The 13977-nt window shown below is 56.9% G+C and overlaps 1 protein-coding gene across 1 annotated transcript in view; it reads right to left on the bottom strand.

Annotated features, from left to right (window-relative positions):
• The window catches only part of HMCN2 (hemicentin 2), a 175131-nt gene that overhangs the window by 26304 nt on the left and 134850 nt on the right, over positions 1-13977 (bottom strand). The window contains exons 63-77 of the mRNA XM_070454654.1: positions 12797-12940; positions 12545-12704; positions 12331-12455; positions 11290-11473; positions 8709-8806; positions 7810-8076; positions 6867-7057; positions 6327-6408; positions 6096-6232; positions 5381-5522; positions 5150-5294; positions 4232-4359; positions 3445-3601; positions 2138-2259; positions 1181-1345 (exon numbers count right to left, since the gene is read on the bottom strand). Coding sequence (XP_070310755.1) covers positions 1181-1345; positions 2138-2259; positions 3445-3601; positions 4232-4359; positions 5150-5294; positions 5381-5522; positions 6096-6232; positions 6327-6408; positions 6867-7057; positions 7810-8076; positions 8709-8806; positions 11290-11473; positions 12331-12455; positions 12545-12704; positions 12797-12940 — 2247 coding nt within the window. The remainder of the gene's footprint in view (positions 1-1180; positions 1346-2137; positions 2260-3444; positions 3602-4231; positions 4360-5149; positions 5295-5380; positions 5523-6095; positions 6233-6326; positions 6409-6866; positions 7058-7809; positions 8077-8708; positions 8807-11289; positions 11474-12330; positions 12456-12544; positions 12705-12796; positions 12941-13977) is intronic.

Genomic DNA, 13977 nt, shown 5'->3' with positions numbered 1-13977 from the left:
TCTGTTGCAGACCATGCAACCTGCCTCCCTGCCCATCTGTGAGGAGCATGGGGGAACCTGGGCCTGCCTCTCTCCCTGCCCAGAGCATAACCATGGGCAAGTCCCTTCCGCTCTCTGCACCTTCCAGCCTCTGGGCCAGGTGTACAATGTGGAATCACACAGGATGGTCTTTAGACCTTTCCGGCTGTGATGTGCCTGAATCTGCCACTGCCCCACCTGGAATCCCTGGCCCACCTCCACCTTAGCAAGGTTCCACAGGCCTTCACTCTGCTGTCCTTGTTGTGCACTGCTCAAAATTTGCCTCCTCCAGGAAGCCCTCCTAGGTTACCACCTCCTCTGTCCTCCCTTGGCCCTCTCTGCCTCCGTCTTGGCTGCTCAGTGAACACCATTTCAACCTTCCCAGACTGTAAGCTGCACCTTAACAGTCAGGTAAGGTGGTTTCTAAATCATTCCCTGTAGACCGCTGAGGGCCTCCTGAGTGGGCAAGGGAAGCCGAGACCCGCCTGGCTCTGGACCACTCTGCAGCACCCACCCCAGCCCCAAACGGAACCAGAACCTAGCTTCTCTCACGTGTTCGGCTTCCTCATAGCCACTTGTCAGAAGGAAGGGTTCTACTGCGTTGAAAGAGTTGGACAACTACAGATCTGGCCAATGGCTCACACACTTTAGGATTTCCCTAACCAATACAAATACATTTAATCTGGAGAATCCCCGTAAAGCTGCCAACTTTTTATTTTGACAAGCAAAGACACTTAAGTCACACCTACTACTACTTAAGTCACATCACATCTACTATCACCTTAATTTCATAAAAACTTTCAACCCCAAATTATTAAGAAAAGCACTATTTCAGAATAAAGGACAATTCTAATGAGCCAAAACCAGCTTTATGTAAACTCTCACGTAACTCTTATCTTTCTCATTTTGTCAGTAAGCAGCACCGATTTACCAGCTAGCATCAGGGACCAACTGATAAATATCAACACTCCAGTGATTGGATGGGGAGACCCAGAGAGGGTCAGGGGGCTCTCCCAGGTCACACAGGGAGGGAATGGCAGAGTCGGGCCAGCACTTTCCATCTTGCTCAACCACCAGGCCCCCGTGGGCTGCTTCCACGGCCTCTGCCCAGTGTCCCTCCGTGTCCCCTCCGCAGAGGTCCACGCGGCTCACCCTTCCTCACCTGAAGGTAACACACGGTAGCCGTTCCCTCGCACCCCCAGCCGGGTGCCTGCCTTGCTCCAGGACACGACCGGGGCCGGCATGCCCGTGCTGTGGCATGTGAGGACCACGGGCGCCGTCACGGTCACCGTGAAGTCTGTCTGGTCGTCGGCAATGGTGGGAGCCACTGAAACACAAGTCAGGGCTTGAGGTCCCCTGGGGAACACAGAGCCACGGGGCCAAGCGGATGAGGAGGACAGACAAAGACACGGGGACGTCAGTGATGGGGGCCAGGGAGCGAGGCACAGCAGAGAGGCAGTCACATTCGTTCACTCAGCTGTTCTGCTGGGCCCTGGGGATAGTTATGAACTGCTTTCTAGAAATACTAGCCAGGTATCTCAGGGAGCGTTTCACAAGACAAGGGCGCTTGGTGGGAGCACAGAGCTGGGGAGGCCAGAGAAGGCCCTCGGGGGACATGGCATTTAACCTGAGATCTGAAGGAAGAGCAGGTGTTGCCTGGGTGAAGGGAAGAGTGTTTACTGCAGAGGGAATAGCATGTGCAAAGTCCCCGAGGTAAGGAACAAAAAGCTGAGCTGAACCTGGGGGTTGGCAGGACTGACCTTGTGAGCCCAGGTGACACTGAGCTTTCTATCCTGGGGGCAGTGGGCAGCCATGATGGGAGGGACTTTAATCTGGGGTGATGACAAGGTCAGATTTGGGTTCAGGATATTTTGGATTTAGGGAGAAGCCTCTCCTACAAGCTCCCACAGGCTGTGCTGGAGTCGGGTTATGTCAGTGTGGGAGGGCAGGATCAGAGAGGGCTTCCTGGAGGAGGTGATTCAGGAATAAAAGAAAGACTCGGGGGAACCCTCAGGTCCTTGCAGGCGGAGAGAGCGCCCAGGAGAGGGAGGCACTGTCCTCAACCTTCACCCCTGACCGTGAACTTCCCGTAAACCATCAGCCCTGCCCCTGAACTCACCATGAACCGTCACCCAGTAGAGCTTGCGGGCCTCACCCACTTCATTGCTCACCACACACTCAAACTGGGCCGAGTCCTGGGGGCTGGGGGCTTCAAGGAGCAAGGCGCTGGAGGGCAGGAGTCTGGACGGAGAGACAGACAGTCATCTGCTAAGTGACTGGCTTGGCTGACCTGAAACCAGCCAGCCATGACTTCCCTGGCCGGGGAAGTTGGAGGCAGGGCATGTGTCTCCTGACTGTTTTCCCTTCCCGTATCTGGTCCCCAGGGCTGACTCGAAAAGTTTCTCCTAGAATTTTCCACCTCCTAAGGTCAAGCTGTTGAGTTTGTGGGCGGTTTTAATGTCTGTGCCTGGGTTTCTCCATAATCCTAGAAAGTTTTCTACAGTCAGCACCTAGGATAACTTCTGCAGTAGCAACCACATCCAAAGCCCTGATTAGAATTGCTTGTGTTCACTGAGCACCTGTTTCGTCACAAAGCTCCACGATGACCCGGCACCTAACACAACAAATACCTGGTGAATTCATTGCTGCACCAGCTCCCTTAATCCTCGCAGGGATCAGTTCAGGATCAGATTTGAGAAACAGGGAGACCAAGGCTGCTGCAGGCGCTATGGGTTCAGTCTTAGCCAGCATGAACTTAAGCTTCTAGGTGGGTTTTTATTTATTTATTTTTTCCATTTATTTTTATTAGTTGGAGGCTAATTACTTTATAATATTGTAGTGGTTTTTGTCATACATTGACATGAATCAGCCATGGATTTACATGTATTCCCCATCCCGATCCCCCCCCCACCTCCCTCTCCACCCGATCCCTCTGGGTCTTCCCAGTGCACCAGGTCCGAGCACTTGTCTCATGCACCCAACCTGGGCTGGTGATCTGTTTCACCCTAGATAATGTTTCGATGCTGTTTTCTTGAAACATCCCACCCTCGCCTTCTCCCACAGAGTCCAAAAGTCTGTTCTATACATCTGTGTCTCTTTTTCTGTTTTGCATATAGGGTTATCATTACCATCTTTCTAAATTCCATATCTAGGTGGGTTTTTAAATAGTGACTGAAGTGGTTTCAAAGGCCATATATTCTCCAGTTGGCTGTATGTCACCAATGCCCCCACCTCCTACCGAGCATCTCCTGTAAAGATCTCCTTGCCCCCTGAGGTCCGGACACAAAAGTTCTGGTGCTGGCTTTGGTGAGTGAGACCCAAGCACATCCCTACCTCGGTTGTGACCCAGCTCCCCGTCCATGAGATGGGCAATCCCTCCTCCACCCTGAGGATCTCCTGATGTCCCCGGAAGTACCAGCTCAGTACCTGTAGGTGCCCTGATGCAGGCGGAAGTCCAACTTCTGTCCGTCCTTCCACCAGGCCACGAGGGGCTTGGGGGAGCCACTGGCCTCACAGGGCAGTGAGACTGGGGTGAGAGCAGTCAGGGTCAGGTTGGAGGGGCCGGGGGCGATGGTTGGAGGCTCTGGGGAGAAAGCAGTGATCAGGAGACAGGGTGCGGAACGTGGGCAGCGGGAGGGGGTCTGGTGGGGCTGTGCCCAGAGAGGAAGTCAAGGATCAGGGTTTACTCTTATCCCCTTCAACCCACTCCCAAGGAAGCAGGTACTGGGAGGCAGGAGAAACTCCCAGAGTGGGTCTTCCAATGGGCTCCCAAAGCTGGGGTGATGGGACCTTTGCTCGCCCGAGGTTGGCATCTCCCTAACTACCTCTCCTTGAATGGGGCTCCAGGGCAAAATCCCCCAGCAGCCTGCCTGAGCCAGCGCTCAGCTCCTCCACCAAGGTCATCGATTGGACTGAAGAGCAGATTAGAGCCTCTGGCTCAGTGATTCTGAGTGTCATACAGCTGGTACATAGTTTCTCTCTCAATATAACAGTATAGCAGTAAGTGTATGTGTTTGCATAAAAACAAACGTGCATCTTTGAGTATACACACTCAAAACTTTTAACCAATGGGCTTCATAGTCAAAAAACATTTGGAGACCATTGCTCTTGGCTCCTGACAGCTAGGATGACCCAGAAGCTAAGCAGGACCCAGCCCAGACAGGGGGTGGGTGCTGAAGGCCAAAAAACACACTTTCTTTACTCGTCTACCTACCGAAGACCCGGAGGTCAAGACCCTGCCGATCAGAACCTGCAGGGTTGGATGCCAGGCAGAGATAGTGGCCGGCGTCCTGGGCGAGGACTGGCTGGATCCTCAGGGAACCCTCAGGCAGAACTTGAAACCTGGAACACAGGGAGGGGACGCCTGGTGGTGTCTCCAGCAAGACCCTCCCCTCGGTCCCTCACTTTTCCAGCAAGAGGGCGCTAACTCAGCAGTCCTTCAGGTTTGAGGCCAAGGTCTGGGTGGGGTGGGGGTCACGGCCATGGGCAGCAACCCACATGGCGACCTAGAACCAGAAAGGGTGAGGGGGGCTGCTTCCGGCCTTCCACGCTCTCACCTTGACCCAGGCTCTCCCCAAGAGCCTGCAGGCAGTGGTACCCCCACTCCTTCTGAGAACAGCCCCTAGATCAGGTCTGGCAACTGCCCTTTCCCAGGGGCCGGTCTGTACCCTGTGATCCCACCCTTAGCCGCAGCCAATTGGACTGGGGACGAACACACCCCGCAGGCCGGGCCAATGGAATTCTCTGCCCTGGGAACTTGGGACTGGGATTCACAGACAGCTCTCCCGGCTCTGCAGCTTGTTAAAACTTGGGCGGCGTGGGAGGCTGGTGGGGGAGCATCCCTAACCTGTTCACAGAGAAAGAAGGTATAGAAAAGTGATCTGAGGGACAGACAGGCCTAAAACCCACACACGGAAACAGAGGTTAGCAAGCGAGAGTCAAAACCAGACACAGACAGACAGACAGACAGACAGACCAGGGTTCTCAGGCCTTTAACCAACGGGCATGTCTGCCCTTGGGTTCTGAGAAGACCCATCTCCTTTCTGCTCCAACTTCCCACGTGGGCTTCCACTTACAACCTGCAGAGAGGTACCTGAGCCCCTTCCTAAGGACCCCCCTTGCCAGCACCCACCTGGGGCTCTCGGGATCCAGGGGGACCCCGTCCTTCAGCCAGTTCACGAGGGGCCGGGGGGTACCATCTGCCTGGCAGGGCAGCAGGGTCGTCTGGTTCACAGAGGCGTTCACTATAGGTGGTCCTGGCTGGATGGTGGGCACCGCTGGAGGAGGGGCACAGAGAGAGCGGGTGCTGGGAGTCTGTTGCTCTCCGGAGGGTGGGCAGGGCGGGTGGGCTAGGAGCACTCACTGTGGACCTCCACATGGAAGGCCAGGCTGGTGCTGCCCGCTGCGTTGCGGGCAGTGCAGCTGTAGTCGCCGCTGTCGGCTGTGCTCAGGGCCTGCAGCTGGAGGAATCTGCCCTCCTCGGGGAACTGGGTGTGGGCATCTGCCTGGAGAGAGCCCCCACCGGGTGGCAGCCCCTCATCAGTGCGGGGCTAGGCCTGGCCAGACCCCAGGCGGCAGGGTCATGGAACCAGTGGGACTGGCCCACAGCCCCTGCACCGGTGCCCAACTGAGGGCTCTCTGGGGAAACAGGCTCCTTTGGGAGGGAAGGGTGTCCTCCCTGGAGCTCCGCCTTCAGGCCTGTTGCAGGGGGCTCATGCTCAGAGCAGGAGCTGGAGCCTCGCTCAGATCTACAATCCTTGAATCCACAGCCTCAAATGGGCCTCATCTCAGGGGTGAGCACAGAGAACCTCAGGAACGGGCCCCAGGCCACACAGTCACGAGGCCTGGCTCAAAGGTACAGTACAGACAGGCGTCAAAAGTCCTGGTGCAAACCTTAGCCTCATCTCAGTAGCCCCGTCACCAATATGAGGTAATAATTATATAACAATTTAACAGGGCGGAGATATGATTTAACAGTCAGGAGAGCAGGCTCCTGGCACCTGGGAGCCAGTCTGCTCAGGGCCTGGGGCCCGAGAGGGACAGAAGGCAGGGCCCCAGGTGCCCAGCCTGGCACCCACCTGCAGTAGGATGCCTTCTCGGTGCCACTCGATCTCCGGTGCTGGGTCTGCTTCCACCGAGCACTCTAGAACCAGCTGTCCCGGGGCCAGGCCAACCACAAAGCGGGGGCCATGGGACCCAATGACATTTGGGGGGGCTGGTGGGGCAGGCAGAGAGGGCATGAGAGATGGACTCGCCTTGGCCTGTCCCATTCTGCCTTCCTCTCCTGCCCCCACTCCGGCACCCCATACCTTGAACTCTGACCCGGAAGCTCTTCTCAGCTTCACCGGCAGGGCTGTGGGCCAGGCAAGTGTACAGCCCAGCATCGCCCACCTGGGGATGGAGCAGGGTGAGCAGCTGCCTCTGACCCCAGCTTGCCCACCTCCTGACCTGGCTTCCCACTTACACAGCTAAGGGCCCAGGACTCAGACTTAGGTCTGTTGTCTGCCACCCCGCCTTTGCCACAAACCTATTCTCCTCTCTGGGACTTTTCTTCCCTATTACTGCCTCGCCCTTGTTTCAGGGCTAGGGCAGAGCTTGTCTCCTCCAGGAAGTCCCCCTTGACTGTACCAGTTCTTTTCTGGTTGGGCTAGGGATTTACCTGGTTTCTGCATCAGCCTTGAGTCAGACCTGACTGGGGGTTCCCAAGGGCATGGCCCCGGGCCAAGGGGCTCATCTTCACATCCTCACACCCCAAACAAAAGGGGAGCTTGGCCGAACCTTGCTGAGTGCTGCTGGGCCCCTCCCCGCACCTCCACAGCCTCGTCCCGTGGCAGCTGGGGCAGCCGCACCTGCACACCCTCCACCTGCAGCACCCGCCTGGCCCCTTTGCCATCCTCTGGACTGCTCAGGGCCTGCCCATCCTTGTGCCAGGTGATGTTGGGTGTGGGGGTGCCCCGGGCATCACACAGGAGCTCCAAGGGGGTGCCAGGGGTCAGCAACAGCTCTTCGGGCTCGCCTGAGTCCTCGATGTAGGGGGGATCTGCAAGACACCCCGCCCTGGGTCAGCCTTGGAGGCCATGCCGGGAGCACTGGGAGCTGGGGCTCCCTGCCTCCCCCACCACCCAGATGCTGACAGCAGACGGGCCGCAAACAGGCGGTGGTGATCATGTTACTGCTGCTGCAGCATACTTCTTCACTCGTGTCCAGCTCTTTGCGGCCCCATGGACTGTAGCCCACATGGCTCCTTTAACCTTGGGATTTCCCAGGCCAGAATACTGGAGTGGGTTGCCATTTCCTTCTCCAGGGTATCTTCTCAACCCAGGGATCAAACCCACGTCTCCTGCATCGCAGGCAGATTCTTTACCACTGAACCACCAGGGAAGACCTGGTGATGGTGTTGGAGGGTCCTAAAAGCATCAGACCATGGGCTCATCTGCCTGGGGCAATTATCTGTGTTTTAAAACCAACCAGAAAACAGGATGAAGGGAGATGCATCTTTTCAATGTGGCACAGCTCTTGCAAAATCTTGTACTTGAGACCCAGAACCCCCAAGACCTCAGTGGCTTTTTACCTGCTTTACAAGATTTGGGTGATGAGACTGGGGGGCACAGCCCCAGGGGAATGAAGAATCTGGGCCCCCAGACACTACAGCCAGGTCAGCAAGGCCTGTTCCCCAAGCCCCAAGCCTCTGGGGCGCTCACCTCCCTCACCACCTTCTCCATTGCCTCCCCACTCCGAGGACCCCCTGCCACCCCAGCCCAGAAAAGCTGGCACTAGGGGCAGGTGACTCACCCATCACCGTCAGCTGGAAGTGCCTCCTGGCTTCCCCTGCCTCACTCATGGCCATGCAGGAGTAGGTCCCTGCGTCCCCCGCTTCCGCTGACTCCAGCAGCAGGCCAGGCCCATGCTCCACGCTCTGGGGCAAAAGTGGTTCCCCATCCTTCATCCATGACACGAAGGGCAGGGGGCTTCCCCGGGCTTCACAGGGGAGGAACACCAGGGAGCCACGGACCACTGCCACGTCATTCTGGAACTCAGTCGGCACCAGGACAGGGGGCACTGTGCAGAGCCAAAGAGTGAGCATGAGGCAATTTATCTGATGCCAGGTGGCCCCTGGACCTTTGCACAGGCTGTAACTCTTGGCCAGAGTGCCCTTCTCCCGGTCTATTCCTTCTTATCTCCAGTCCATAACTTAGACCTCACCTCCTCCAGGAAGCTTTCTCTGAACACCCAAGGCCAGGTAAGGTGCCCCCTCGGTGCTCCCCTGGCATCCTCTCCTTCCCCTGGCATCACCAGTTGCCTGGAATTTTAATTTTAATTTCCTGCTGACCTCCTAGGGTCAGCAGCTACCTCTGCTCACTGCCGTATCCTGCCTTCCCCTGGCATCACCAGTCACCTGGAATTTTAATTGTCTTTCTACAGAGCTGTTTTCCTCACCGACCTCCTAGGGTCCGCAGCCACCTCTGCTCACTGCCGTATCCTGGTGAGGCCCTGGCATGCTAGTGTTCAAGAACTACTTGTGAGATCAATGAAAGAGTGACTGAATGAACCAGGGGCTGAGTGTGTGTCCTGCCTTGACATCCCTGAGGGCCAACCCTTGGTTCTACACAGAGGGGCAGAGGGGAGGGGACAGGGCCTTGATTCTCACCCCCAAGGCCAAAGGACCTGATAACCCACCCCCTGCTCCGTACCGTGCACCTGCAAGACGAAGTGTCTGTTGGCCACACCTGCTGGGCTCGAGGCCACACAGGTGAAGGTGCCTGAATCTGCCGGTTGCACCTGGGAAATCCTGACGCCCTCGAGCAAAGGGAGGGATGAGCGTGAGAGGGGGAGAAAGAGAGAGAGGGACTTAGACCCCTTTCTTTTCCATCTCGTCCCCAACATCTCACCGGCCAGAGGGCGGGGCTCTGAAACATACACCTGACCGCGTCCTGCCTCTGCTCAAAGCCCCAGAATGAAGCCCGGACTCCCCACCTCCACCCCTGCTGCCTTCCCTGCCCACCTCACTCTGCACCCAGACTTTCTGCTTCCCAGATTCTGAAGCTCCACCATCCCTCCCCAGGGCGGCCTGCTATTCCCACCCCTTTCTTCTAGACAATCCCGCTTAGCTCTCAGGACTCATCAAACATCTCTTCTCACTGCCTCCACTGCCTGAACCCCTGTCTGTTGAATGCCCTTTCACCCTGACCACTCCTCCCGAGTTGCCTCTGTCAACACCCGCAGTGACCCTGCAATGTCTGTTATACCCGCCCTAACGCTGGCACCCTGGGCACAGCCCACACTCGCTCCCTGGGGACTGCAGCCCGTCCCAGCTTCCAACACCAGTTCTTTGGGGACCATCTCCAATCACCCACCTCCTAACTCCCGACTGAGCATCCACTGCCTGATTTCCATCTTTCCTTATGTCCAAGAACCTCTCCAACCAACATGAGGGAAGACAGCCCAGGTCTCAACCCTCAAACTGCTCCTCGCACTGTGGACCCGTCTCAGAAAATGGGAACTCAGCCTTCCAAGTTCCCGGATAAAGACCCCAGAGCCCTGCTCAGCTCCTCCCACCATCTCTCCTCTCTCCACGATGCCGCCACCAGCTGGACCACCGCCATCACCCCCGTCACGTGGCTCTGACCCAGGCTCCCCCACCGTGTTTCACCTGGATTATGACCGAAGCCCCAGAACACCCTCCTACTGAGCCCTCAGCCCTACAGTCTGCCTACAGTACAGTCTGCTGTCCACACTGCAGCCTAAGTCACAACCCAAAGAAGTGAAAGTAGAGGCTCAAGTGGATACGTGCACTAGGATGTCCACAGCAGCATATTCACATTTTTCAGCACTATTCACATTTTTCAGCATTATTCACACAGCTGCTGAAACGTGGATGCAATCCAAGTGTCCACTGACGAGTGAGTGGATGGATAAAGGAAATGTGTTTTACACACACCACGTGATATTATTTGGCCTTAAATATTAGGGTGGAAAGTTTGACACAAGCTACAGCATGGATGATCCCTGGGTCGTGAAGATCCCCTGGAGGAGGAAATGGCAACCCACTCCAGTATCCTTGCCTGGGAAATCCCCATGGACAGAGGAGCCTGGCAGGCTCCACAGGGTCGCAAAAAGAGTAGGATATGACTTAGCGACTAAACAGCAACATGCGCAAATCTTGAAAACATGATGCTAAGTGAAATAAGCCTGTCACAGAGGACAACTACTGCATGATGCCACTTACGTGAGGGACTTGGAATAAGGCAAATTCATACAGACAGAAAGTACGATGCTGGGTGCCAGGAGAAGGGGAGGGGTCGGGGAATTGGTGTTTAATGGGTCAGAGCTGCAGTTTGGGAAGATGCAAAGGTCTGGAGAAGGAGGATGGTGATGGCTGCCCACCAGTGTGACTGTCCTTAATGCCACTGAACAGTGTACCTAAAAATGGTAGATTTTCTATTATGTATATTCTACTATTACAGACACAAAAGTCGAGCCACATCATGAGGCTTCTCTGCTGAAAAGTCTCTCAGGACTCCCCTGCTCTCCTTAGGAAAACCCAAGTCTTTTGAAGCACCTACAAAGCCCTGTGTTGCCTGGCTGACCTCCCCTTCATTAACCCTCCAGTTCTGTTCCTAGAACGCACAGCCACATGCCCGCCTCAGGGCCTTTGCACCTGTTCTTCCTGCCTGGGAGCTCTTTCCCATGGAATCCACTCACCTCCCCTTCTTATCTCGCTCCACATCTGCTCAAGTATCATCTCCTCTGAGTGCCTGCCGCCGGCCACCCTAAAATTGTGCCCTCCATGGCCACTTCCTATCCCTTCACCCGAGCACACATCTCTTGCGACATGTCACTTTTATACTTGTCTATTTTCCATCCCCACAACTGCCGGAGCAGAGACTTGGTCTTGATCACTGCTCCACCCCAATGCCTAGAACTGCACCTGGAACAAGCACTCCGAAGTGCTGCTGAATGTGTGAAGACTTTGCTCAGGCACCTTCTTCCAGGAAGCCTTCCCTAATTTCTCCCACCAGGGCTAGGCTGACTTAGGTGCAACCGGATGTCACCACCCGGATCTGTGCCTCCCCTATTGGGCTATGAAAACCTGAGGGCAGAGGCCACTTTCATTTCTGGAGTTCCATTTGGGTCCTCTCGTTCCCCTCGTCAAAAACTTCTATATGTTTATATTATTTTCAGTTTAAAAGCCATTCAGTTGTGTTTTTAAGCAAGCTGCTTGAGGAGGATTTCTGGGGTCCTGGTTGGGGGGTTGGGGAACCACCACCTTACCGGAGGGTGCGGCCGGAGCTGTGGAGGTAGGTGCGGTGGGAGAGTGGAAGGGGCAGGCCGTCCTTGAGCCAGCTCACGTGGATAGGCGGGGAGCCCCGGACAGGGCACGCCATGCTCACCAGATCACCAAGCCTGTGCACCAGAGTCCCTGCACCCTCTGGCCCCTGCTCTATGGTGGGAGGCACTGGTGGGCAGGCAGAGAGGAGAGAAGGAGCAGTGATGGGGTCAGAGAGCTGGACCATAAAGAAGTCTGAGTGCCAGAGACTTTCAAACTGTGGTGCTAAAGGAGACTCCTGAGAGTCCCTTGGACTGCAAGGAGATCAAACCAGTCCATCCTAAAGGAAATCAGTCCTGAATATTCATTGGAAGGACTGATGCCGAAGCACCAATGCTTTGGCCACCTGATTCAAAGAGCTGACTCACTGGGAAAGACCCTGAGGCTGGGAATTATTAGACAAGAGGAGAAGGGGATGACAGAGGATGAGATGGTTGGATGGCATCACAGACTCAATGGACAACGAGTTTGCCCAAACTCTGGGAGATGGTGAAGGACAGGGAAGCCTGGCGTGCTGCAGTCCACGGGGTCGCAAAGAGTCAGACATGAATGAGCGACTGAACAAGAGCGAGGGGGTCAGGGGAGGGGGGGTGGGCTCCCCCCAGGGAAGCCCCAGGAGATGGCACTGATATCTAGCAATCATCAAGTGGCAATCGCCATGTGGTTCTCAGATCCACATCCACCCCCGGTGAGGATGATGACCGTGGCGCGGGGGTGTGGCCTCGCCCTGTGGGTCTCTCCTTTATCCCCCGACTTGCTCGCTGTACCCCTGGAGCAGTTGTGCCCCGGCCTGAGGATGAGGCAGAGGGCCAGAGAGGCCAGACGGGCCTGGCTCACAGAGGGGGCATGGATGGGGGCTCACAGGTCCCCCCATCAGGGCCCTGTCTGCACCCTCCAGATAACCCAGTGGAGGCCCCGTGTTGGCCTGGCCGCTGCCATCCTGGGACGGCCGGACCGCCTGCCTCTCCTCGCCCTCGGCTGCTCACCCAGCACGTTGACGGTGTGGAGCCTGGCGTCCTCGCCGGCCGCGTTGTGGGCCACGCAGGTGTAGGCACCCGAGTCCGAGGCCCTCAGGCCCTTTAGCACCAGGGAGCTGTCGTCCAGGTAGAACCTGTCAAGGGGAGAGAGAGTCGGGAGGCAGGCGTGTGAGGACACGCAGGCCCGCCGCCTGGGACGGGGAGGGTGCCGGCCGGGCCTTACCAGGGGTGGGGGTCCAGGCTGAGGTCCAGCGGGCGGCCGTCCTTCAGCCAGACCACGTCCGGCGGGGGCTGCCCATAGGCCTCGCAGTCCAGCCACACATCCTGCCCCTCCAGGACGCTGTGCACCTGAGTGGTGCCTGAGCTCCAGATCCGGGGGGCCACTGCGGTAGGGGCTGAGGTGAGGCCCTGGGGCAGAGGCTGGGGCTGGTGTGTGGGGAGTGGGACACGGGAGGGGCTCAGGGTGCGGACGTACCCAGCACGGCCACCACGAAGTCCTTGCGGGCCTCAGCCTGGGCGTTCTCGGCCACACACGTGTAGGTACCAGCCTGGTCCAGCTGCAGGTGACTCAGCTGGAGGCGGCCCCCCCGGGAGACCACACCATGTGCCACGCTGCTCTCTGCTGGAAGGAGGGGCAGGCCTGGGTGTCATCTGCTCGGACCCATCACCCCCGGTGCCACTATTGGGCCCAGGCACAAAAATCACGTGACTCCCCGGGAGGGTGGTTAATCCCCACTCACAAGGCTGGAAAGACCCCGGGAACCCTTGAATTACCCACCCCTTTCTTGCACTCATAGGGAAACTGAGGCCCAGACACATCACAGCCTTCCCCAGCCTGGGCACCTTTGATTGCTTCAGTCCGTAAAACCAGCCCCTCCATACACCCTTCCACTGGGGACATTTCTCCCCAAGGGATCCCACTCCTTTTATTGTCTACGACTTGCTCCTCTTCCTGTTGACTTTCAGGCCCAGCTCATCTCCCACCTCCCTTCCGATCTTTCCCTCCGGCCTCCTGGATCACAGCAAACCAGAACTCACTGACCTTTGATGTGAGTCAAGTGAGGGGCTCCTCTGAGGCTCTGCTCAGGCTGCACGCCCACCCCCACCTGGAATGCTCCCCCCCCACCTCCATCGTGCTCTCCAGCGGCACCTCTGCCCCAAAGCCTTCTCTAACTGCACCAGTCCAGGCTGGTCTGCCCTACCCTCAGATCCTCATCTGTCCAGCCAGCCCTTCAACACAAAATGTATTGAGCAACCACTACAAATCCAACAGCGAGCTCAGGAATCGAAGACGCGTGAAATGTGGTCCTCGTCCTCAAAGAGTTCAAAATGCATCAGAGACAGTGACACAGGCACAGGCCCGTGTGCCCGGCCCGATGGGGCCCTGATGGAGCCTGGGGAGACAAGGCCAGGCCTCTGGAGGAGGTGAGCCTCAGCTGAGACTTGAAAGCGGGTCTGAATCAGCCAGGTGAAAGTGGAGGTGGTTCAGGGAGCCCAGGGTGGGTGTTTCAGGAGGGAAACAGCACATGCCAGGAGCTGAAGGCCAGAGAGAAGAGAGCCCAGAGCAACTCCACTACCAGGCATGTATCAGAGGAAGGAAAGCGCATGCCGCGCACTTGTACAAGAACACTCACGCATGTTATCTCTCACAGCCAA

This window comes from Odocoileus virginianus, chromosome 2 (assembly GCF_023699985.2).
Source record: "Odocoileus virginianus isolate 20LAN1187 ecotype Illinois chromosome 2, Ovbor_1.2, whole genome shotgun sequence".
NCBI classification, from domain to species: domain Eukaryota; kingdom Metazoa; phylum Chordata; class Mammalia; order Artiodactyla; family Cervidae; genus Odocoileus; species Odocoileus virginianus.
This window is presented reverse-complemented; position numbering and strand designations above follow the sequence as displayed.